Source organism: Sinohyriopsis cumingii, chromosome 3 (genome assembly GCF_028554795.1).
Source record: "Sinohyriopsis cumingii isolate HCF-2022 chromosome 3, ASM2855479v2, whole genome shotgun sequence".
Lineage (NCBI taxonomy): Eukaryota > Metazoa > Mollusca > Bivalvia > Unionida > Unionidae > Sinohyriopsis > Sinohyriopsis cumingii.
In genome coordinates, this window is record NC_142963.1 from 29,148 (window position 1) to 55,730 (window position 26,583).

Here is a 26,583-nt window from a genome sequence, read left to right on the forward strand (position 1 = left end):
AAGGTGGAATCAGTGTGCATGACTAAAAAAACAATGTCCAATCGATAATGAGCTATCTGTTCACATGAGATTATAGATCATTTCTAGAAATTTGTTTTCTTTGGAGCATTTAATACACTTAGAAACAAGTAATATTTGGTAGACAGAACTATCAAATATCACCACTACATACAGTACATACACACAAATATATAAACACACACTCATATAATACCAACAACACATGCACTAAATAAAAAATACATAAAGTTTCTGTCTTAAAAATCCATTGATGGCAGAATATAATCATAATTAGATGAACTCTTTGCTGCTGCCAGCAGTTAAAGAAGGGATATGAACATAATGCAAGTGTCATCAGTGTTCATCTTTACACTCATTTAAATCAAGACTTGATGGTAAGCTGTTGTTCAGTTTTTATTAAACATCTTGTTGAAGTTCATCTCAGTGTAGAAAATATTTCTACATTAGCATTGCTGTGAGGAACCATCAAATGTGCAATGGCCAGCTGGCAACCCAGGTTAGATAATGAAATCTTGGTTTTCCTGAAGGTAGATGACAGACTTTCTTCATGGCATGGTTAGACACCTAGATCAAAATAGCAGTGTTCTTGTCACCTAATTTGTTATTACATTCATCAACTAGGGAATTTGATTTTTCTGGTATAACTCAATTAATTGTTTGCACTGCAATATTTGGTGTAATTGCATTGTTTATTTGCTGTTTTTGTCCTTTTGCAGCTGGAGTTTTAGCAACATTACCATGAATGTTTCCTTAATCAGGTCTGAAAATGATCTTAAACTGAAAATGCCAGATTGTACTCTACAGTGAAAGTGCTGAAAAGTACTTCAGCTCTAGTGACCTAGTGTGTCAGTGATTGTTTAAACATGTTAGTTACTTTTGGGATTGTCCTCTGCATTCATGCATTGTCTCAATAAGTCAATTAGCTGGTATACCAGTATATTTAATTATAATGCATAAAACCCCAAAGTACTTTACTTTAATTTTTAGGGAAATTTTCTGAAATCTGGTCTAACTTTTGTATTTTTGTTTTCTTTCTGCAGCTTTGAATGGTGGACTGGACAACCCTGATCTTGGATACCAGAACTGCTCAACCAGTGGGAACTTCCTTGCCTGCAGTATCGGCTGTAATTCATCTCTGAGCATTGACCACTATGCACCCAACTATTTCTCAAGGGGACCTTCTGGAAGCTTCAATGTTGATCATAAGTTATTCCAGAAGCCCAGATATCCACCCTGTAGTAGTAAGTTTTATGAGTTCATACTTTTTTAATATTCAAGTTCTCTTGAGAGACTGAGACTTTTTTAATTTAAAATATAGATTTACTTGACTCCTTTTTAGATAACCTGTTCTGCACCATTGGGTCAGAAAGAGATGATTTATTTGTACAAAACTAACAAAGTATTCAGATTCATTTGCAAAATGAACACTGAGGGTTGGGGTAAAAGCCTACTATATTGACCTGAACTTTAAACCTTCAGAGGAATGTTCACTGGTTTTTTTCTCTCAAAATATGTATTGCTGTTATTCTAGTTTTTCATGGTGTGGAGCAATTTTCTTATTCATAACAATCATTCATAATGAAAGCATTTAATGCTGGTTTCTCATGACACCTTTTAATGAACAGATTCAGTACCTGTGTCTTGTATGGACTGGACCTTATAAATATTCTGATATTTAAAAAATCACTGGGTTCCTGATAGATATATTATTTTAACCAGCACATAATGGTTACATTAAATTCATAATCATGAAGCAGGAAAAGATGGGGCTATTTTGAACACTTTTGAAGGTATGTTATTTATAGTAGAATCGGTTATTGCTCAAAAACTTATTTCCTTTGGCAGACTGCAGTGACCTTGACCTTTGATATTTATTTGCTAAATTAACTGATAGACTTCTATGCATCATCAAGGGAAACGTATCTGCATGCCAGTCTGTACAAGTTTTAGTGAAGTATGATTGGTATTGAAGCTATTGCATGGAAACCAGTTTACTTTTATTGCATGAACTACTTGAAAATTAATACACAAGTTTAGCGTACAAAACTGGGAAGTTTGTAGACAACTGGAAAACCAGTTTTTAGAGGCAAGAGATTTCTCATCAGTCAGAAATAAACTTATAATAAGCAATTATTATAGTAGACTGAAAAACATTCAAGTTTTAACTGAAAATTTAGAGATATTTTTGATCTTCACACATGAATGAATTTAATTCCATTTTAATAGAAAAAATGTCCATTGCAAAAGCAAGGATCAATGTAAAGTTGGTCTACAAGATTGCAACTAGCTACTGCCTTGGTGTGAAGCAGACTTTGATGGATCTCCTTTATGGAGCATTGAGTGGAGCTATGGGTCCTAATGCCATCATGAATATGAAACTGTGTAAGCAGGCTGACTGTAAAGATGTGAACATTGTTATCACATGTGGTTCAGGAAGTGTCCGTCGCAAGAGGCAGACTACGCCGACTAACACTATTGTGCAACTGACTTTCAGCGAGTCAGAGTAAGTGTTTATCATTTACAATTTAGTATTCATGTAATATTATTATTCCATATGTTTTTCATATATCCACAGTCTCTTTCATTCACGCTATTGAGACAGTTGTCTAATAAAAGTAACATCTTTCTTATTATAGTACATATCAAATTTAACAATCTTGGTGTGTCACTTGATCTATTCATCACTTTTTTCTAGGTTATTATAAAAATTTTAAAGATTTTATACCATTAAATTTTTTGCAACTCTTATCTGATCAACAATGGAATATGAATTTCTTTATATTCATGTCCGATGCTGTCACACACATACATAACCATGCATGCACACACATACTCTCATATAACATCTGACACTCATGTAATATTTATCAGTCTGTTGTAGAACACCAACCCAAAACGTCCACAAAATTAAAAGAAATTGTATATATGTTGGCTATATAGCTTATCTTTACTTTTTTGGGACAATATATTACAGTTTGTTCTTGAGTATATAATATTCTGCACAAGGCAGTCATTCCATGCTTACATATGAAGGCATTTGCATATCTATTCATGTCAGTATCTATATTGAACAGTCCCAGAACAGCTAATGGAAGTCTAACAGTGGAAGAAGTCCTTACAAATCAGATAATGGGCACAGACATGTTCAACTTCAATGTAAGTAAAATGCGACTGGTGTACTTTGTGATGTAGGTAGATGCTATTTTCTCCTTTTCGAAAGCTAGTGTATTCAGGACATGTCCTTTCCAGCACTAATTTTCCCCAAGAAAAGGAAAGGTAGTAGGTACAGTGTTACCTGTATAGTAGCATATTATATTTATGCAGTTATGTTACTGTGTGAGTTATCTCTGTATTGAAAGGATGTGATTTCTCCAGGATTTTTACATAGAGGGTAAATTTCCCCATTGTCATTTTCATAAGAGAGAATTTTCATTTTTATGGGATACAGTGTTGAATGAGCACAGTTTATATGAATAGATTCCATCCAGTCTGTTTCAACAAATTTATTATAAATAACTTTTAATGAAAAAAGATAAGAGTTGAAGTTCGTTTATTGTTATCAACACAGTAGGAGAAATTGTGTATTATAACAGTAGCTCTATCTTATATGCATGTAACATGCATTCTGTTATCTACTTTCATTTCAGGATACCATCCCCAGTGGCAATTTGGATAATAATGGGTTTGACATCAGTGTTGTCAGCATATGTCCTCAGGGACAGACTGAAATCGATGGTATTTGTGGTATGTAAAACTTTAGTAATTTATTTGACATATAATCCCCTACTTTAGAAAATGATCAGATTAAATTATAAACATGCATAATGCTTTCATTTTTAGCTTTCCTAACCATAAGGCCAGGTGAGCTTATGATATGGGCCTGATTTCAGCGTAGGTCTTGGATCATACATCAAAATTGACTACATTCAGCTTCTTGTCAAAACTATATAACTGGTTTCAGTTTCAACCAAATTTGGGAGAGAGCATTTTGGTGTAAAGTCTTAAGTTTCTACAAATTATACCTTTCTGCCACCCAATATGGCCACCATTGCTAAATATAGAAAACCTTTTAAATAGCTTTCTCTTAAAAAGCATACATTTGAACCTCCTGGCTGGGAAGGTTTTCCTTCCAAAATGAGGGGTGTCTCCATCCCTTCTATCACTCACTGAAATCTCCAGCATACTCAAAATTATTATTTAAAAACAGTTCTAAAACAAATTTTTACAACATTTTTCTGACATATTGCTAGGAGTGTAGAATATTTATTCTAAAGATTTCCTGTGATCACATAACTGGATCTGACTTACACAAGCATTAGACATTACAGTAGTTGCCTTCTTGAACAGCCCCCCTCCCAACCAGTGGCCACTTGCTTCTTACGGCTAGAAGCCCTTGGCACTGACAAGTTTGTATTCAGAAGTACCCCTCAAGAACAGCCACCCCTCTAGCACAACCAGCGGTCAGCATATTAGTACAAAAATGAAAAATGTTCCCTTCATGAGTGGCCACTGTTTTTTTTCAAATGTATCCTGAACCAATAATTAATTCATATCATGATGTAAGTAATCAGATTATCGCTATCATTGATACATATATCCCAATGTCAAGTTTCCCTTGCAGAAAGAAGTGTTGACTGAGGTGCATGTAACAATAAGATTAATATTATGTCATTGTCTATAAAAGCTGATGTTTACAGGAAATAGGCTCATCAATGTTATGATAAAGTTTTGGGTTTCACACATCTGTCAAGTTCTTCTCTTTGATGATTACAATTTGACATAATTGTCAAGATCATAACAGGGTCAGCAATGGCTAAAAAGAGATTTTGTGCATTAACACACACACAGATAAATTAAATTTGACCTTGAACAAAACAGGGTACCAGACAAAGACCAACAAATCATGTGACAACACATTTATCGCTTCCTTTACGAAGAAGGCATTTTGTCCACTCATAAAAATTTCGTCTGCATAATTAAAAAGCATACAGTTAGAAACATCTGAATAAATCATTACCAAACATTAACATGTCACACGTAAATGGATACATATTATTTGAAAGAAAGTCGGTTAGCAGCTACTTGACAACATCAGGTGAGGTGGGCTGGGGTTACTTGCCGAACAATTTTATGTTGAAAAGACTTGAATAAACAACATTGTAAACGATATGGTTATTCAGCAGCAGTGGGAAAATGGAGCAAATTGGAAAAGATCTATGTATGTACCAAGATTTAAATGATGTTTTTAAATGGTTTTGTAATGGGCATACATGAATATCCGCTTGCATATAATGCTTACGCCAAGAATAAGAACTATTTATGTATATTCAGTTTAAATAAGTCTATTATTATAACAAAAAAAACTTTTAATAATTAATGTTACTTTTAAATGAAGATATTAAATGCTTTGAAGTATGTAGCTTTCTTACTTCATATATTACATACAAAATTTAGTTCCCCTCTGGAGAGGCCACCCGTCTTGTAAGGCTACTTTCCTAGTGCAAAAGGGGCGGCCATATAAGAGAGGGACCTCTGTAATGCTAATTGTAATGCTAGTTACTAGTCCTCTTTATTAATTTGACAGGCAGTAGTTAATAGTAATCATGGCATTATGCCATGTGTGATTAGCAGTAATTCAGAAAGGATTAAAGCTATTATTGTATTATGGTTGAGTTACTAAAGAGCTCAAGCAGCAAAATATGATTAAAATTGCTTAGATTCTTTTGGCAGGGTCATTTAGTGAATGTGTTTTAAGTTTGTCAAGATGGATTATATAATGTGTGATCAGAAGCAATTCAGAAAGGATTTAAAGAGAATGGAGATTCCAACCAGTACTGCTGAGATTCAGTGTATGAAACCTACATATTGCAAAATGACTCTTTTCACATGAATATGTAAATCAGGTACATGTCAATTCCAGCACATAATGAAACCCCAAGTAAACATTATATTATCCCATCATCACTTGCTTTACATGTATCATCTGGAAAGATTGGATCTAAAAGTAATGTGTGTCAAGCAGTGCTACAGAACCGTATGTCAGGTTTCAAGGACATTTAAACCTATGCCCTATATGATGTGTGTACGTGATGACAAAGTCTTAATTTCTATGAGGAAAATAATACTGATAGGACAAAAACATCTGGGTTTTTTCAACGTGTTAGTTCTGATCAAATTTTCTGCCAGTAATATTGACCAGCTGTCTGATTCCAACGACCCAGAAATACTAATGAGCAAAAGAGAACAATCAGAACTTTAAAATGATCAGTCAGAATCCAAAATAAAAGTTGAAAAAGATCATATCATGATAAAATTATAGTTTTAAAGATTTATTTTTATTTCTGCTTATTTCTTTTTCGGGGCCCAGAGTGGCCGAGTTTGTCTAAAGTGCTCCTCATTACGGATCACTGCCATCTCACCTCTGTCTGCGGCGGTTCAAGTCTAAGATTCGGCCAATGTGGGCATGTGAGAAAGCTTGCCAGTAGCTTCTCGTGGGTAGGTGGTTCTTTCTGGGGTTTTCCGGGTTCTTCCTCCACCATTAATACTGGCTGCCATGTATAGCCTATCGTGTGCTGAAAAATGGCTTTAAACCCCACAACAACAACAACATTTCTTTTTCTCTTTCTAAACTACTTGAACTGTGCATTAAACAAACGGTTTAACCTTTTAATAAATTGCATCTTAATGACTCTCAAATTTGATTACTAAACTGGAAAGAAAATTAGAATATACCAAAGTGATTCATTATTTCATTGTAATTCCAATGTTGGTTGGAATTAACAACTTGATGGTTGAAATTAGCCAGTTTCATTTAATTTTTGGAACCAATTAACCCTAAGGAGTTCAGGACAGTTTGGCTTCTGATTTGAAAGATTTTTGAGATCTTTAAGAGTGCATCATCTCCCAGTTCTAAGATGCCAAAATTCAGTAATGGGTGAAAACAAAAATTTCAGTGGTTGGAATAAGTAAACAAAAACATGAATACGCATTCTGCCATTCCTGTGAAGCTGCTTTTAAGAACTTCTGAAATTTGATCCAGATTGCAGTAATCTTTATTATTTTTGGTAGGCCGCCAACTCCTGGAGTCTACCCACAGGCAAGAAACATTTAATCTTTTTGATGGATTCAAGTGAGTTGTTATAACATTTCCATAATTCAATAACATTGCCACATTCCAATAACATTGCCACATTCCAGTGCAGACACTGAAAGAGCATTTTCTACCCTGAAGAAAATTCAGACTGTCTTCAATGGAAACCATAACCATACATCATCTTATATGTAGTGAGATCAACAATGATGAGGACTGTCTTAAATATAGTCCAGCAAACCTACTCTGAAAGACTAAAAGTTGATTTTTTTGCAAAACAAAAAGACAAATTTGCCGACTATCAACATAAGATATGCCGAAACATCAAGCTTTCGATTGTGTGGAAAGTTATGATGTTTGTGCAGCTAAAACACAAAACTAAAACTGATTGATGTTGATCTTAGTTGATCTATATGAGAATTTCAGCCTTTATTATTACCGCTCATCGTGAACATGTAAATTATGATAGTTATGTGCCTTGTACAATTAAACATGCATACCTTTTTAAAAATATTACCTCAATTTGTAGGATCTCTTGTATCACTGAAAATGAGTAACTCATGAGTGCGTGATTCAAGGTAAATGAAACAGCTATTACGGACTAGCTGAAATGTTATCTGGAAGAATGCAATTTGGTCAAAATAATCAATAAAGCAAAATCTGCATCTCATGTTTGGGAATAAATAAGGATTTAAGTGATGCTATGCAGGCTTTGCGCTGTGTAAGTTCTGTACATTATTGTTCAGCATGGTCTCCCTGGTAAACTCTACCTGACCATGAATTATGAAGTTTGTATTTACCTTTATTTAACTTTGTGTTGGAGAAATCAGAAAATATGCACATGCAAAATAATAACAAAATCAATCATAGTACTTTATAACAGTTTAATAATTGTCAGGTCACCGAAAGTTACTTTTTTTGCATTCCTACATCTTAGGACCTGGAAAAAAATATTTTTTTGTTTCCCAAGATTTGCAGCCATTACAGTAGTCAACAAAAAGACCTAAAAACTGTCAAGTTTAGACATTGGCCAGCGGATAAGCTGACCCCCCCCCCATTCTTCCAGGCCTATATTTTTTCCTAAATTATTTGGCTTATACGCGAGTATATACGGTACCTGTTCACAGAGACAGGAAGGCAGGAAGTGGAGGACTCCTAGGATATGGCAAAAATGGTACAGTTTACAAGGGAAAGATGGATCATGAATCCAAAAAGATTGAATCAATATGGATTCAGATAGCCCCAGAAAAAATCACACCCTGTCTAATGGGCTTCTTGTATAGGCACACATCCTCAGATGTTGACTGGAATGAAGATTTTGAATTTCTGATAGAGAAAGTTACAAATGAAGAGAAAGAATTTTATATATTGATGGACATAAATAGGGACCTCCTTATTTAACGAATAAAGAAACATTGGTTGGATTTTGTTGAATCTTTTGGGAGTTTGCAATTAATCAACGAACCCCCTGGATGTAATGCCTAATTCAAAACACTTATAGACCCAATATACATGAGCCGTAAAGAAAATTCGTCAATAATTTCTGCTTAATAGGTTTAGGTTAATCATTTTTCAGTTTTTATCAAAAGAATACATAACACTGCAGAAGAAACAAATGTTCATAAATATATCACAACAGGTCTTTTAAAATTTTCAATGATGAAAATTTCTTAAAGGATTTAGAGTAAATCACCTGGGATACTGTACAAATTTTTGATGATACTGTTGACATTTTAAGCACTTGATGTGATATGTTTTTGAAAGTTGTTAATAAACATGCACCTTTGAAGACACAGAGAGCTAAATATGATCATCAACCTGGCTGGGTCACAAAGAAATTTTAGACAACACCACTTGAAATATGTATGTAATGAAGATGACTTCAAAATCTGGAGAAATGAAGTAAGCAAAACAGATTTAACAAAGCAAAGAGAAATTACAACCAAAAAATTCTTGATGACAAAAAGCACAACCCTCCAAAATGTATGCAAAATTTTTAAGGATATTGGAGAAGCAAAGTACAAAAATAAGTGAGATATTATCATCCCTAATTAGTAATGGAAACCATGTTAATGCTCCATATGACATTGAAATATTTTAAAAGAATTGTTTGCAAACATGGCCTTCAAAATCATGGAACGTTAGACTGTGATTATTTAGAATTAAAACTGGTTTTGTTCCACAAAATATCCAAATGATACTGAACTTGAAATCCTGGAAATAAGCTCATTGTTTTGAATCACTTAAGAAACACATGGATATTTCTAAATTTACAGGACTTGATATGATGAGTCCAAGACTTCTTATTGTAGTTGTATCTACTACCTGCCTGAAACTAAATTGATAAGTTGTGTAGACAGCCACAAGGTTATGTCTTGGGGGCCTGATTATTTGTTCTGTTATAAAAGACCTACTCGTAAAAAATATGATGTGTGCATAATAGAGGGTCTCAAGGTAGATTAGTTTCTCATTTCTAACTAATTGAGTCACCCTCTGTAAATAAAGACTTGATGATGATGAATATTATTATTGTTAGTAGTAGTAGTAGTAGTATCATTATTTTTATATTATCATTATTATTATTATTATTAATTTTAGTATTATCATTATTATTATTATTATCATTGTTATTAATATTAGTATTATCATTATCATTATTATTGTTATTATTATTCCTTTGATGGCATTTTCATGGGCTTTCGCTAAAACATATCTTGCAATACATGGGTGACCCCAAAATAGCACGTGCCATTATAACATGAATTTGGATATAACACAGTCTTGGTATGGCTCGTGCATTTTCATATATTTGTATTTTGATGTATGTGAAAAATGTTTTTTTTTCATTTCAGAAATATAGAAAGTAATGTTTAAAAGTTCATTGTTGTTTTGGGGAAGAGATCACATATGCATTCTACTATAAGACAGTTATTGACTGGCTCCTATTATTTAATATACAAGTATTTTCTCTTCCACAAAAAATATTTTTCTTTTAAAAATGTTTAAAAAAATAATGTGAAAACATTTATCCAGGGATTGTGCAGGGCTTTGTGACTGTTGCAAATAGTGATTTTTTTCCATATTGGCAACAAAATATACCTGGTTTTTGTTTGTTTTGGGGACAAAATTGTTGGCTGTTTAAGCTAGCATACACATATTATTTGGAGTAGAGAAATTCAAAGGCACCATGACCACTCCAGTGGTCTAGTGGTTAGAGCATCCACCTCAGATGCGGGAGGTCATGGGCTTGATCCCTGTCCGAGTCATACCAAAGACTTACAAAAATGGTACTAACAGCTGCTTTGCAAAAATGGTACTTACAGCTGCTTCGCTTGGTGCTCAGCATTAAGAGGTTAGTTTTAGGATTGGTTGGCCTGGTGTCAAGGTAATGTGACTGGGTGGGACATCATGCTACATGTCTGCAGATGTCCCAGTGCTAGTCATCACTATAAACTACCACACTGCAGACATGATAGCGATATGACTGAAAAATTGTTAAAGCTACAAAAATCCAAATCAGAAACACACACACACAAAGGCATCATCAAAGGAAGTCACAAACTTGGATATAAAATGCACTTGAATATATGTTTTTTCATAAACAAATCCTTTATTCATATTGATAAACCATTTTAATAGTACATTGTTTTATCATAATCTCCTTATGCTGACATCAGGCCTGAGTAATGTACACTGTGATACACTCATTGTCATGCTAATGGACCAGAAGAAATACTAAGCAAATGAAAAAAGAATTTTATTCTCAGTCACTGTGCTAGAATTATTTGTTGTTGTTACCATAATAACAATGGTCATTTGTTTGGTCCTCTAAAGTAGACCTATATTATTTCAATAACACCCTTCATCAAAGCTAGCCAAGTACAATCTTCAAAAAAACAAAGCACCTTTCATTAAAGCAAGTCAGCACCAAATTTAAATAAAAGCAGTTGAACCTGATTGATTGTTGCATTTTCCAAAGTGATCGGAACTGTGCCATGCAAGTTTCCTTTTAGCAGGAAAAACATCTATGCTTATGATCTCTACTAATGGCAGCATAACATGTAAATTAAATTTCCATTCTTTGAAAACCACAGATATCTGGTTGTCAAATTAATTGAAGATAGGGCATCTCATAAAGAAGTTTGTTAAATTGTGTATTTTGTCCTCATTTTTCATTTCATTATGAATAGTCTCATCCCCTGGATTGCCTTGGCAAGATGATAGCTGTCTCCAGCTGACCAAATTCAAATCCAGTTTAAGTACATGTATATGTAGTGTGTACAGGTGACAATGAATACTTTAGTAACTTCTTTAGTGACACATGTTTGTTGACAATGGGATATAGATGAAACAATGACTACCATTTTTTATATGTGTGTTGTTTGTGTATTTGACATAATGTGACTTGTACATGAATTGTATAATGTGATTTGTTCTCAGATTCATTGATTTTTTATGTACATGTACTCAGTGCATCAAGGAATTTACTACACAACTATAAGTTTTCATTATACAAGTGTATCTCAGACTACTTTTGTCTTGATTTAATCAAAAGCATGTATTTTTGCACCTGCTTTTATTATCCCACCCCAATCCCCAGCCATTTTTGGGGTAAATGTATAATTTTCTTCAGCTGACTGACTTGGTTATATAACACGGTTCAGTACTTAGTTTGGTTGGGTTATAGGATCCATACCATTATGTTATATCTGGATCTTGCTGTATTTAATTGGTTCTAAATGGAAATGATACACATCTAAAAACCTACATATCTTTACTTTTGTGAAGGAGTTCTGAAAACCAGACCAGATTCATGGAGTCAAAGGTCACTGCTTGCATGTGATACTTATTTGAGCTTATGAACACTCTCACTTGTACATATATAGGTGAATTTTGACCTGACTTTTTGTGTTATGCTGCATTCCAATGAACAAGTTGATAGGTAATACTCTGACATTGATTGTAAAGATCAAAGATCTTAACTTAGGGTTTTAACGGGTCCAACAAGGATGAATGACCAGTATGCTAGTGATAAAATGGAGACATTTAGAGAGACACATACATGTTCACACACACACTTAAATTATTAGATTCTGGCAAACCATAATGATAAATTTATACTCTGTCATTTCAGTCCTTTGTGGTGCAGGAACATACTTCACCTACTACACATCAGAGAACATTAGTGGTTACTGTGAAAACTGCCCACTCGGCCAGTACCAGAACCAGTCTGGCCAAAGTACTTGTTTCTCCTGCAGTGTACCTGGTTCCACCACCCAGACTACTGGTTCTACATCAGCTGCAGATTGTCATGGTGAGCAATCACACATAAGAACAAAAATTTTAAATATGTAATCCCTTCTTATAATACAGTTTACAGGTGCTGTAGAATTTAAGTGCATTACAGGCAATAACCATGTTACATTGGTTTATATTATAATTGGATATGTTTAATTGTAAATGTGTGATTATGTCACAGTTGGTTAAGATATGCACATAGTAAAGTTATGATAGTATACAGTTTGAGTTACTAAATTAGATTTATTCAGCTGTTAGTACCTACAAGGGAAATTAGAAGGACAAAATAATATTTAATGCTTTTATGCAATGTACATGTATGTACCATACATGCATTGAATGTGCATCTGCAATATACAGCAAAATCACATATTCTGTATGTCCTGCAGTTGACAATCTAAATTCAGATAGATTTAATAGCTCTGTATAGAAACTATAATGATTGATTCAGTATGGACACTATAATGATTGATTTAGTATAGACACTCTAATGATTGATTCAGTATGGACACTATAATGATTGATTTAGTTTAGACACTCTAATGATTGATTCAGTATGGACACTATAATGATTCATTTAGTATAGACACTCTAATGATTGATTCAGTATAGACACTATGACTGATTCAGGATAGACACTATCATGATTGATTCAGTATGGACACCTTAAAGATTGATTTAGTATAGACACTCTAATGATTGATTCAGTATAGATACTATGACTGATTCAGGATAGACACTATAATGATTGATTCAGTATAGACACTATAATGATTGATTCAGTATAAACTATAATGATTGATTCAGTATAGACACTATAATGATTGATTCAGTATAGACACTATGACTGATTCAGTATGGACACTATAATGATCGATTCAGTATAGACACTATGATGATTGAGTCAGTATAGACTATAATGATTGATTCTGTATAGACACTATAATGATCGATTCAGTATAGACACTATGACTGATTCAGTATGGACACTATAATGATCGATTCAGTATAGACACTATGATGATTGAGTCAGTATAGACTATAATGATTGATTCAGTATAGACACTAGTGATTGATTCAGTATAGACACTATGACTGATTCAGTACAGATACTGTAATGATTGATTCAGTATAGACTATAATGATTGATTCACTATAGACACTATGACTGATTCAGTATAGACACTATAATGATTGATTCAGTATAGACTATAATGATTGATTCAGTATAAACACTATAACTTATTCAGTATAGACACTATAGTGATTGATTCAGTATAGACACCAATGATTGATTTAGTATAGACACTATAATGAATGATTCAGTATAGACACTATAATGATCGATTCAGTATAGAACTATAATGATTGATTCAATATAAACACTATAGTGATTGATTCAGTATAGACTATAATGATTGATTCAGTATAGACACTATAGTGATTGATTCTGTCTAGACACTGTAATGATCAATTCAGTATAGACACAATATTGATTGATTCTGTCTAGACACTATAATGACCAATTCAGTATAGACACTATAATGATTGATTCTGTCTAGACCCTATAATGATCGATTCAGCATAGACACTATAGTGATCGATTCTGTCTAGACCCTATAATGATTAATTCAGCATAGACACTATAATGATTGATTCTGTCTAGGCCCTATAATGATCGATTCAGTATAGACACTATAATGATCAATTCTGTCTAGACCCTATAATGATCGATTCTGTCTAGACACTATAATGATCGATTCTTTATAGACACTATAATGATCGATTCGGAATGGACACTGTAATGATCGATTCTGTATAGACACCATAATGGTTGATTCTGTATAGACACTATAACGATCAATGATTCATTATAGACACTATAATGACTGATTCAGTAAACAAGAAGCTAAATGTGGCCAGCATATCAAGCTTTCAAAGCTAAGACAGTAGTTAGATTAAGATATTGTACATTCTGAAACTATTTTAGATCTGAAGAGGATCAGATAAAAGTTTATAGCAATTAATACTCTTTAACACTGAAGTTAATACAGGGTATGAAACAACATGCACACTAATGATCATTAATAATTTCCCATGCTTGGAGCATAAACATCTTAAGCTTTCAAAATTTTGACAATATCACACTGCCTTCATCAGCGACTAATGTTGATCACACAAATGGATGCCACAGTGATCAATATGGGTAAAACACACTGTAATTCTCAGAAGAATCAGCCAGACTTATCTCTAAAGATCATCCGTGTGACTAGTGAACACTTGCCTGCGAGTTTTATATATATAGGTAGTTGTTATATGGAACTGACCAATCACAGATTTGACTGTACAGTATATACGCCTTATATAAATAGGTTGTTATCTCTATAGATTTTCTTTTTGCCAATCAAAAGAATAAATGATCAATGAAAGAGACACTTTTATTCCATTAATGAAACATAGCCAACTACATTTTTCCAGCTTTCTGAAACAACACCTGTAAGTTCATGAGGCAGCAAAGTAATTAATAGGCTTTGTTGGGTGTGTTGCTAGTTGGTTTAAAAATGTTGTATGGATAAATAAAAAGTCCACCATGTGAAATCTGGCAAACTCATCACTCTTTTTTGTTTACATTATCTTTATGTTAACAGTACTCTTGGCTTTTTTTTTTGCAGCATCATGCAGTGCTGGCTACTACTTCAACATCTCAATGAACAGCTGCAAGCCTTGCCCCATAGGGCGATACCAGGACAAGACTGGGCAGTTCTACTGTGAATGGTGCCCAGTGGGCTACACAACTCATGGAACCAACTCCACATCTCTGACTGAATGCTATGGTTAGTATTCTGTTGGGTATTCAGTTTATAAGGATAAAATGTCAGTATTTAATACAGAATATAGATGAAAGTCTAGCATCTATTTCTCCTGTCTTTATATTTATATTGCAATACACAGTAAAAAATGTTTTTATAAATACCTCAAATCTGATATTTATGACCTTAGATGCTGAACTGTTTTTTCAGTATGGCCATCTTGATTTGGTTTCTGAAAATCTCCATATATCTGTATTCAAATGTCATGGGCTAATTTGTTAGCAGGATTGGGCTGAAATTACATGACAGTTAACAACTCATACCAGATAATGTTCACTAGACTAATATAGGTTAAAAAATACTTTTCTCCAAATTTTAATAATGCCCCAAGAGCTAGTGCCTTGAAATTTGTGGTAAACATTCTGGCCATATATTTTTTTAATTTGGCACAGGAATACAAGGTGCAATAAAAACAAAATTTAAGATTCATTTTATAGTATGTGTAACATGAAAATCTCTTGCTGTATATGAGTGATTTTACAGATGTTCTAGGTTTAAAATGGGCCTAACATTTTAACAACTCTAATAAATTCCAATGGAGTTGGGCATTTATTGGTGTAAATTTGAATTCTAGGTCCATTTTAAAGACAACATCTGATTCCTATGACCAAACTTACAACATGAAGAAAACCATATTGTCGTGTGAGAGCAGCCATCTGTAATAACACTGGCCAACCTGAAGTTTTGAAATTTAGTTTTGCTGGGCTTTGCTGACAGTATATTGCTTCCACGATCACAATGTCTTCAAAAGTAAATTGCACTTTAACACTATTAAATTACAAGGAAATCTTGCTGCTTATCACAAACTTTATTTCAGTTGGCTTCAACATTCTCTTTCAATGCAGAGATGTGTAATAATATCTGTTCCTCAGCGTGTCTCATTGATATACTTGACCTCAGAACTTTTGGGTAGTTCTACTTTGTGTTCTTTACCTGTGCAAATTAGCTAAATGGCACCACACATCACCCTGGCTATTGTCATCCAATTAAGTAATCTCTGAGTTGTGGTTGTTTATTTCTGACTGCCTGAACTTTTAATTGCCTCGTACCAGCTGTATGACCTGTTGATAGGTGTAGCTCAGCTTTGATCTGGACTGTTCATACACATACTATAGATTACATGCCTGTATCACAGTGGTCAAGAAATATAGGGTTTTATTTGTTGTTAGAAAAAAAACTTTGTGGGCAATATTTCTGAAAATTGGTTTTTGTAACATTACTCTGTCCATGGATTTGTGTGGCCAGAATCAAATTTATTGTCCAACTCTTGTTTTATGGTAGATATGCCAATACCTCCTGTTGCTGTTGCCATGTGGCACCAGTTGTTAAACTTTGCTTCAGTACACAACATCGACTCAACAAAGTCATTCTTCCACCAAAGTTCAAGATGGAGACAGTGAGATGTATCCAACTCTCCTATCCAAAGGGTCAATTATGCAATCATTCTCAATCTCATAGATGTCTACATTGATGTCCCTATTAACCCAGCATTATGAAAGTTTCTTTGGTTCACTTACTGCAGCAAAGTTTACTGATTTCAAGTCCTTCCCTTTGGTCTTAATATTGCCCCTATGTCTTTGCGAAATTTATGGATTGTGTTACCCTGTTCCAGTCAACATCCTCTATGGCAGTGGTGGCATATCTGGATGATCTTCTCCAAAAACCTGGTAAATGCTATTCTCTTCAAAGGCAGAAATTGTCTTCTATCCCTTTTGATCATCTCAGTTTTCTAGTGACCTGGGAAAAATCAGACCATCACCCATCCCAATGTTTTCTTGACCTGGTTATTGAGTTTATAACCAGTCTCATTTTGTATGTCCATTTCCAGGATGTGGACTTGAGTGATATCATTCTTGCTACTCCTCCCATCTAGAAATGAAACCAAATAAAAATACCTTTCATCTCTTGAAGGACTCACTCAGTTAGAAGTCATTCCAGATTATGTTCAACAACTCTGTAATGGGTGTCTTGCCTTCTCAGAAAAGGGGGACACATAATTGCCCTACCTGTGGGTGCTGGTTTGGCAGTTTCTCCATTGGTGTTACCAACTTCAGCTCAACATATAAATTCCTGGAAGACTCAATGGTTTATCAAGATTGGGTCAGATTATTCTTTCAGCAGAATTTGAAATATAAATATTATAAACCCAACTGACTACATTAAAAAGTATATTATAAATTTGTTAAATGATACAAATATCCATAACAAATGATTATTTAATTCTTATTATCGTAAAATGGTTAAATTGTTTGCTTAATGTATTTTTTAATTATTGATCTCAATAATAATTGGAATTTAACATTTCTCTTTCCAGGGACATGTAATAGTGGACAGGAACTTAATGCAAATGGCTTGTGTGTGCCATGTAAGATTGGTTACTATAGAAATGATACAGATACAGAGAGCAGTACATGTCAGCCATGTCCATCTGGATTTATCACGAATTCAACAGGAACTATTTCTCTTTCCTACTGTAATATTGGTAAAGCTTGTAAAACATGCGTGTGTGTGTGTGTGTGTGTGTATATATATATATATATATATATATATATATATATATATATATATATATGTATATATATATATACACACACACACACACAAGTTTGCCTGTCATCTTCAGATTTAAGGTCACCTTGCATATCATGTCCACATAAAAGGAAAACAAGGTTTTTTAAAGTATTGTTTATCTCCCAATACTGTTTTGTATAGTTTTGGTGATCAAATGTGTCGTCAGTAGTAATTCCTACAGTATTAAAAATATTAATCAATTATGATTGAATTACTGAGGAGCTCAATCAGCATAAATCAAATAACATTACTTTGATTCTTTCCAAAGTAGGTTCTGCTTCTGTGCTTAAAGTTACTGAGATTGATTAGAGTCCATACTGTGTACATTACTGTGTATCATCAAAAGTAATTTGGGTTGCATTAAATATGTTAATTGATCATGCTCTCAGAAAAACAAATTACTAGTTTTAGTTTTAGAAAAAGTATTTCATTATTCTAATAGAGGAAAATCTAAGAAAAATATTTTGTCAAATGGATGAGTAATTCTTTGTAATTGCTAGTAATTGCAAGTAATGCTAAGTAAAAAAAAATAAAACAGTTGCAAGTAAATGACAGATAAATGATAACAGGTAAATGACAACAGGTAAATGATGACAGGTAAATGACAACAGGTAAATATTTACAGTAAATATTACGATCTATAAAATGATTTATTAATTATATGGAGTAAGTAGATAAGATCATCTCATCTGATGTATTAAATCATGGGGCAAAACTGTCCAGCAACAGTAGGGTATAAATCCTGCCTTAAAAGTCTACATTTTCATTGTGTATGACAGCAGCTGGCAAATTCAGTATTATGGCAAATTCATCCTGGAAAGCAGCATTTTTAAGATATTTAAAGTTCAGAATTACTACATCGTGCATATTTCGTACAATGTCAGTCCATGCTGGAAATATGCTTAGGAAAGTGTTTATACTGGAACATACTGCAGCATAGATGCAGTGTTTGACAAACATAATTACTGCATTTTCAATGCATTCTTTATTTCTGCCATCAATATACCATGCTGACAGTTATTATTTGTATTGTAAAACTGACAGTTATTATTTGTATTGTAATACTGACAGTTATTATTTATATTGTAAAACTGACAGTTATTATTTGTAATGTAATTCTTTAAACATGAATTTCAGAGTAGTTAATTTTCTAATATCTTTTTTATTCCTTCAAGTAAACTTTAATTTTATCATGTCATTTGTTTTATTGAATTTGCATATATTTCTTCAAAGTAGTCATGTAAGTCAAAACTAGTAATCAATATGTAAAACATTACAAATGGCAAGTAAAAAAGAATTTCCAAGTAATTTCTTCTACTGTTTATTTTTCAAGCATAATATATCAGTAATTCATGTACAAAACTTAAATAATTTGATTACTTAGTGTTAGGTATTAGTAATTTCTTTAACTGAATTAAGGAATATCTTTGAAAGCAAGTAATACAAAATAAAAGTGAATAAGTAAAAACTAGTAATCAGGTAGCAAATAACTTTTATTTAAATTGAGTGAAAAGTAATTTAACTAAGTTCTTTCGTTATTAGTGTAATTGGATTTCTAAAGAGTTTAAGTGGCACAAAAACTGGCTTGATTAGTTAGACCTTGGTATTTAAAGTTGTTTGTATCCCAGTGCTAAAAGCCCCAGAATCTAAGCAACCAAGTTATCAAATGAAATTCAATAATGGATGGAAATTTAAATGGTTGGAGTCAAGTTCAAAGGACATGAATATGCGTTCATCCCTTTTGGTAAAGCTGACTTTAAAATTTATTGAGGAGGCAGGATTGACTTTACATGTTATGCAAAATTCCCATCCCATGAAAGCATATTAAATGTGACTAGAAATATTCCATCACTGAAATCCATGTTCATGGAATTCATGGGTAAAGATATATTATGTTGAGACACTGTTTACCAACTTTATAGCTGAACTTAATATTCGTTTATCATAGCACGTCATTCTTCAGATACAGTTGAAATACTGTTCCCTGACTCCGAAATTGTACAAAAGTTCTCGTGCAAAACAGATTGAGAACTATTCACATAGTGGCTGAAGCTTTAGGTCCTCATTGGAATAAGAAAGTTGAAGACATATGATGCAATACAAATATAACCTCCCTGTTTTTAAGTCAAAACACCTAACCAAATTATGCAAATCTCCTATTGTGTTTTAAAATAACTTCTCTGTGCTGTCAATAAAAAAAAAACAAAATTGGTTGTATGATAATAAATCGGTAAAAATTACTGGTATATTTTCTGAAGTCTGTATTAATATTAGAAAAACATGAACAAATTTATTAAGTAAATACCATTAGTACATTTTCTTACTAATGCTCCTAATTGTAATTGACTGCTGACAAATCAGAATCAAACCGTCCTTGCAAATTGTGTGATGACATGTCTCTGCTTCATATTATGCAAAAATGAGCTTCCTTAACTTTATCAAATGTTTTTTTTTTCAGTCTCCTGCCAGGCAGGGTCCAAAAGAAATGTAACTTCAAACACTTGTACACCCTGTGAGAAGGGCACTTACCAGCCTGACAAGTGGATGACAGAATGCATCTCATGTGGACCCACAGACAGGTGGACAACAGACAGTACAGGGTCAGCAAATCAAAATCTTTGCAAATGTAGGTACAAACCAGACAAAACGTTTATCAGTCTGATTCATAATTCAGGCCAGGATTAGTCTGTTGGTACATTCTTCTAGTAACTATCTTAGCTAAGAAAAAATTAAAAATAATTGGTTCTTATTATACTTCAAGCTCATGATCTATTTACCTTATGATACATCGTGGAGTTTTTAACAAATTTCATAGTGATTATCAGTTACAATAACGCATGTTACTAAATTTTGCAGCGCTCGATTAGGGGCAATTTACTTTCAAATGAATAGTGATAGCTCCTCATAGGTGTTGTGTAAAATTTTATTTTTTATTTCAGCAAAAGATGTAACATAAGACACAGATATGATCTTTCTCCTAGAATTTTAGCAATATTATTGAAAATATATAGCTGATTTTGTGATTGAGTGATCCATCTTGATTCTAAACATAAATTTCTTTATAAGATACCTTATTATTGCTGCTGCTCCTAAATTAATTGGTGGATTGCCATGAAACTTTACACAAACATTCATCCCATGGTCTAGTTTGTCAAAAATGAAAATGGCACTGCTTGTACATGAATTATGACCATTATTGCAGACATCTTGAAAATCTTGTTATCATTACAACTCACGAATGGATGGTCAAGTCATCACAGTGTTGACACTAAGACACTTCTTATGATATCTTGTTGGTCTTTAATGAAAGTAGTACTGAAATGACATTGAGAATTGCCACCATGGCAGCCAGCTTGGAAATCTTGTCATTGCTACTCCTTTTAAACTGATGATCATATCAACATATGGTTTTCACTAAATGACTTTGTGTCATGTTTAATTGGTCCCAGATGCAAATGGTGTTGACCTGACATCAAATATGGCCACACTGGCAGCCATATTGAAAACCTTTGTTCAGTACTCCTCCTGAATGGATGGTCATGTCAGCATGTGGTTTTCACTAAAAGACTGTGGCAGCCATCTTGAAAATCTTGTTATTGTTACTGCTCCTGAATGGTTGGTCATATCAACATTGGATTTTCACTAAAATATTTACTAAGATGTCTAATTGGTCTTGAATGCAAATGGTACTAAAGTAAGGTTCATTATTGCCACCTCAGCAGCTATCCTGAAAATCTTGTAAATCCTGAATGGATGGTCAAATCAAGATGGGTTTTTCATTAAAACACTGCTTGTGATGTGTGGCTGGGAAAATGAAAATGGTGCATATTTGACATCCACTATTGCCATCTAAAAAATCTTGTTATCACAGATCTACCTGAATATAAAGTCATATTGATTTGAATTTTTCACCAGTCACCAGAAGAATTCTTAAAATGAGCATATAGTAATAAAAACAAATTGTGCCATTCAGTGAACACTAATGACTGAGACCATCATGAAAATCTTGCTATCTGTACTTCTCCTGAATTGATCATTTTATCAACATCAGGTTTCTAGTAAGACTTATGATATATGTTTGGTCTTGAATGAAAATGGTGCCATTCTGATATCCAACATGGCCACCACAGAAGCCATCTTGTAAACTTTGTTATTGCTACTCCTAAATGGAAACTCCTATCTTAAAAATATTATCTCTGCTATTCCCAAATGAATTGCTAGGTCAACATGGTTTTTTCTCCAATAGACTTATGAGATGAAGTTGATTTTAATGCAAATGGTACCTGTCATACATCCAGTATGACTGCTACAATATTTATCTTAACAATGTCTACTTTGTCCTAAATGCAAATGGTACCTGTCATGCATCCAATATGACTGCTACAATATTTATCTTAACAATATATACTTTGTCCTAAATGCAAATGGTACCTGTCATGCTTCCAAAATGACTGCCACAATATTTATCTTACCAATGTCTACTTTGTCCTAAATGAAAATGGTACCAAGCTTACTTCTGGCATGTGCACCACAGCAGTTAGTTTGCTGAAGAATATCGGATGTGGTTTTAACACTAGACAGTTAAAAGGAAGCAGTGGTCCTATCTTGAATTGCTGTACATTCTTTTGCCTAGTAGAGGTTCCCTTCAAGGGACTCTATGACATATTTAAGCACTGCATGTATTGTTCGTTGAGTGTTGATACCAAAATAGTAGTAGATTCATGTGATTTATTAACTGATGTGCTGAAATTGTCCAGGGATTTGTTTTGAATTTTATGGCAACTAAATTATTAACTGAATCTACGAATGCTTGAACACAGGAATCATATCATACAATTACCTTTCATCTCTTCAGTCTATTGTCCTTCTGGGTATGAGGTGTTGGCTGCATCAGAGTGTAAGATCTGTCAAGTTGGGACCTATAAGGACAACACAGTCAGCATCTTTAGTAGTTGTACTGATTGCCCTGCTGATTATACCAGCCCAACAAATGGATCAACATCCATCAGCAACTGCTCAATCCGTAAGTTCTGTTTAAGTCATTAACATTTGTAATGCCTGCGTTATGTTTTTCCGTATTGGCCATAAGCAATCAGGCCCAAAGGTCTTTTGTAACAGTTTTCTTCATGTCAACCACACTTGTTGTCAATAGGGGATTTTGGAATATTCAGTGAAGTTTGGATTGATTAGAATAATGAATTATGGAAATATGTAAAGCATACTTGTCAATTTTTTAAAAGCCAAGTAGGGAGATTGAAATTTTTTTTAGGGAGATTGGGACCTAAAATTGGGAGGTTTTTCACAACATTTTTAAAGCCTGTTTTTACTAAATATTAACCAATCTTTTGGGTCCAATATGTATGAAATTCTCAAATTGTTGATTATAAAAATATTTTAAATGGTGTCCAACTACCAATACATTTTAAGGACAAAGAAGAAGAAAAGCCTCTTCAAAATGTTGTAATAATCAGTACAGAAGAATGAAAAGGAATATTTGTATTGTTATGAATAAAAGCCGGAAGGGACACTATTATGTTTATTGGACACCACCTGTTGATTTGAGTATGTCATGCAGCAGGAGTTTGCCATCTTGTGAAATGAAGAAAAAAAATAAAAAGAAATATGTCAAGTTGAGAGATAGCTACATTGAGCTGCATATGGTTTAGAACTGAAGGTGTTACATGTAGTTTACAAACCTTTCAGATTAAGATCATGTATTCTGTTGATGCATCAGTTTGGAACACAGAAGCTCATATTGTTCCTTACAAGTGTACAGTTTAACTCTCAGTTATACATGTATACTGATTATATTAGTACATGTATGACAGGTAAATTGTAAGCAACAATACAAGTCCCTGTGGTTTGGAATACTGAACTATTTAAATACACATTTTCCACCTCGACAATAGCAGTACATGATATTTTGTTACACCTTAAGGCAAACTGGTCAAATCAGCTGCCTTCCTGAGACAATCTTGTTAGGGTTGGCAGGTCTGTTATTTTTGATGCGGTCTATTATTTTGTTGGAGTTTATTTTTATTGCAGCTTGTTTTTTTGCAGTTTATTTCTTTATTTTAGCATTGTTATGGGGATTAAACAAATTCATAAATTAATATGAATAAAGTTTAAACTTAACATTATGTTTACTGATAATTATTTCATCACAATAAAATTCACAGGTGATAAAATCAAACATGGTTTCTGTGGAAATGAAAATAAACAGACAAAATATTATAATTGGGAGTTCTTAGGAAAAAATTGGGAGATGTATAAAATCGGGAGGTAGACATGAAAGGACCCAAACATTCTTATCACATTGCTCACAACATTGCCATTTATGTTCATTGTCATCACAACATTGCCATTTCTGTTCATTGTCATCACAACATTGCCATTTCTGTTCATTGTCATCACAACATTGCCATTTATGTTCATTGTCATCACAACATTGCCATTTCTGTTCATTGTCATCACAACATTGCCATTTCTGTTCATTGTCATCACAACATTGCCATTTCTGTTCATTGTCATCACAACATTGCCATTTATGTTCATTGTCATCACAACATTGTCATTTCTGGTCATTGTCATCACAACATTGCCATTTCTGTTCATTGTCATCACAACATTGTTATTTATGTTCATTGTCATCACAACATTGTCATTTCTGTTCATTGTCATCACAGCATTGCCATTTCTGTTCATTGTCATTCAAGCATTCATGAAAATGTAATGTATAAAACAGCAAGTTGATGAAGAACTTGGCATCGATCAAAGATCATATCAAAGTCAGCCAACCATTTTTCCAAAAAGTATATGAACATATATTGGACACATGATCTACAAGGAGTAATTGTAGTCAAGCCTGTATACAGTTACCCCACCCACCACCAATGTATCATCCTTAATTTCAGTAAAAGCTCACCTACAATAAATACTACTAGTAAATAAATTTAAAATGATACATTGGTGGGGGATAGGGTGGGGCAGAACACTCACAATGTAAAACAAGTTTGACAACAGAAACATATATTAAACAATAAAAAATTTGAAATCTAAATGGATGATCATTTTTAAGTTTAATACATTAAAATATATAAGAACAACCTATAATGTGCTACCATTTTCTTTGTGTTGCACTGCTGTTTGGCATTTGGTTTACACATTTAGCACTATCCTTGATATGGTACAAGCATGCTAGACAGCACTTCAGGTAGGTTGTTTAAATAGTCTATTTGGTGTCAGTATATTAGGTATGTATGTGTCATTGAAACGGCACAAAAGACAACAAAGCAAAGTGTCCAGCATGTGCTCTTTCCTTCTGTCACTTAAAGAGCTCATAATTTTTGTTCTAAAATGCAAACCATTTTTGCAAAAAGGAATAGTGTTAGGAATCTGACTACTGAATATTGATTGAGCAGGGTACCACTCTTGAAGGGGGAAAATGTTGGATCCATGAATAATATTTGGAGAATGGATCATTGGCTGTGATAGCATGAAATGTTTCTTTTCTAATTTTCCTAGTCTTTTTATTGGTGCTTTCTGTGTGAACGTTTTATTTTTACTTTTCCAGCAGGCTAAATTATCTCATGCTTCCCTATTGCAAAATTGATAAATTAAACTAGACTTTCCAAGTCGAGGGGGAAGTGAAACTTATTAATCAGCTCTAGGGACATTTATCTAGAGAAAATATGTTGCATGCTGGGTCATCTAGTGTACAGAAGAGTTCAACTGTCTTGGACATTAAACTTTATTTCATTGGAAAACTATTTATTGGTCTGATCTCTAACTAATGAAATGAATACCAGAATAGTTATATAGACATTGTGCATGCTGATAAAGAGGGGTTTATTCCTGACAAGGATCCTAAAATGCATAAAATAAACACTGTATTGATGTCAAAGGTCCTTTACTAAGATGGAAATATTCTTAATTTGCTGTACACTGTGTTTTACAATATTTTGCTTGATCTTAACAATGTTTGAAACAAACATTACCATCTTCAAATACAGTTGTGCATGCCTTCTCTGACTTCATTACATGACCTATATGTATTACATTTTAATATATCAATCTATTGCTGAAAAGCCAAAATATTTCATTTCTGCAACTTTTAACCTGAAGTTTCATGTTTCAGACCAGTGCCCAGCTGGTTACAAGAATAATGCTAACAAGACTGGGTGCGTCAAGTGCCCACTTGGTACCTATCAACCACTGGTTGACCAGTTGGACTGTATGACTTGTCCAGCCAACTTAAGCACCAGACAAGAAGGAAGTAACAGTTCAACTGCCTGTGAGAGTAAGTTGGCTGCCATTATTGTCCCATGCATCAACATCATGATGTATTCAAAGTTCTCTTTCACCAAATCATTCTCAGCAGGGACTGGATTTTGTCGCTACTTTGAATGTGTCTTCATTTTGTGATCCTCAGATTATTCCTGTCTTCATGATATTGTCTTCAAGGCTTGATGTCTCCAGTCCCTTGCTGCATGACACTATGGTACCATGCTTTTTAATGAATTCATAGTGTTCATTGAAACATTCACTAATTGCGGTTGATTTGTGTTAATGATAGGATGGACTATAGACAGAGTAAGTATCTTCCTTGTCTCTATGCAGAAAAATGGGTAAGAAAAATCATTATTGGCAGTTGGAAACAAGACCAGGAAATCCTAGTCTCAGAGTTACATTTTCAAACTTTTCACCTGGAATTTCCTTGTGAAAGAAACAGTA

General features: G+C 33.6%; 1 protein-coding gene across 1 annotated transcript in view; it reads left to right on the top strand.

The window, feature by feature from the left end:
* Positions 1-26,583, top strand: part of LOC149802314 (uncharacterized) — a 180,449-nt gene that overhangs the window by 11,792 nt on the left and 142,074 nt on the right. Inside the window, exons 4-13 of the mRNA XM_089951529.1 lie at positions 1,062-1,262; positions 2,248-2,524; positions 3,096-3,177; positions 3,669-3,765; positions 12,246-12,425; positions 15,082-15,243; positions 17,594-17,761; positions 20,309-20,476; positions 22,706-22,873; positions 25,988-26,149. Coding sequence (XP_089807655.1) covers positions 2,253-2,524; positions 3,096-3,177; positions 3,669-3,765; positions 12,246-12,425; positions 15,082-15,243; positions 17,594-17,761; positions 20,309-20,476; positions 22,706-22,873; positions 25,988-26,149 — 1,459 coding nt within the window. The 5' untranslated portion in view covers positions 1,062-1,262; positions 2,248-2,252. The remainder of the gene's footprint in view (positions 1-1,061; positions 1,263-2,247; positions 2,525-3,095; positions 3,178-3,668; positions 3,766-12,245; positions 12,426-15,081; positions 15,244-17,593; positions 17,762-20,308; positions 20,477-22,705; positions 22,874-25,987; positions 26,150-26,583) is intronic.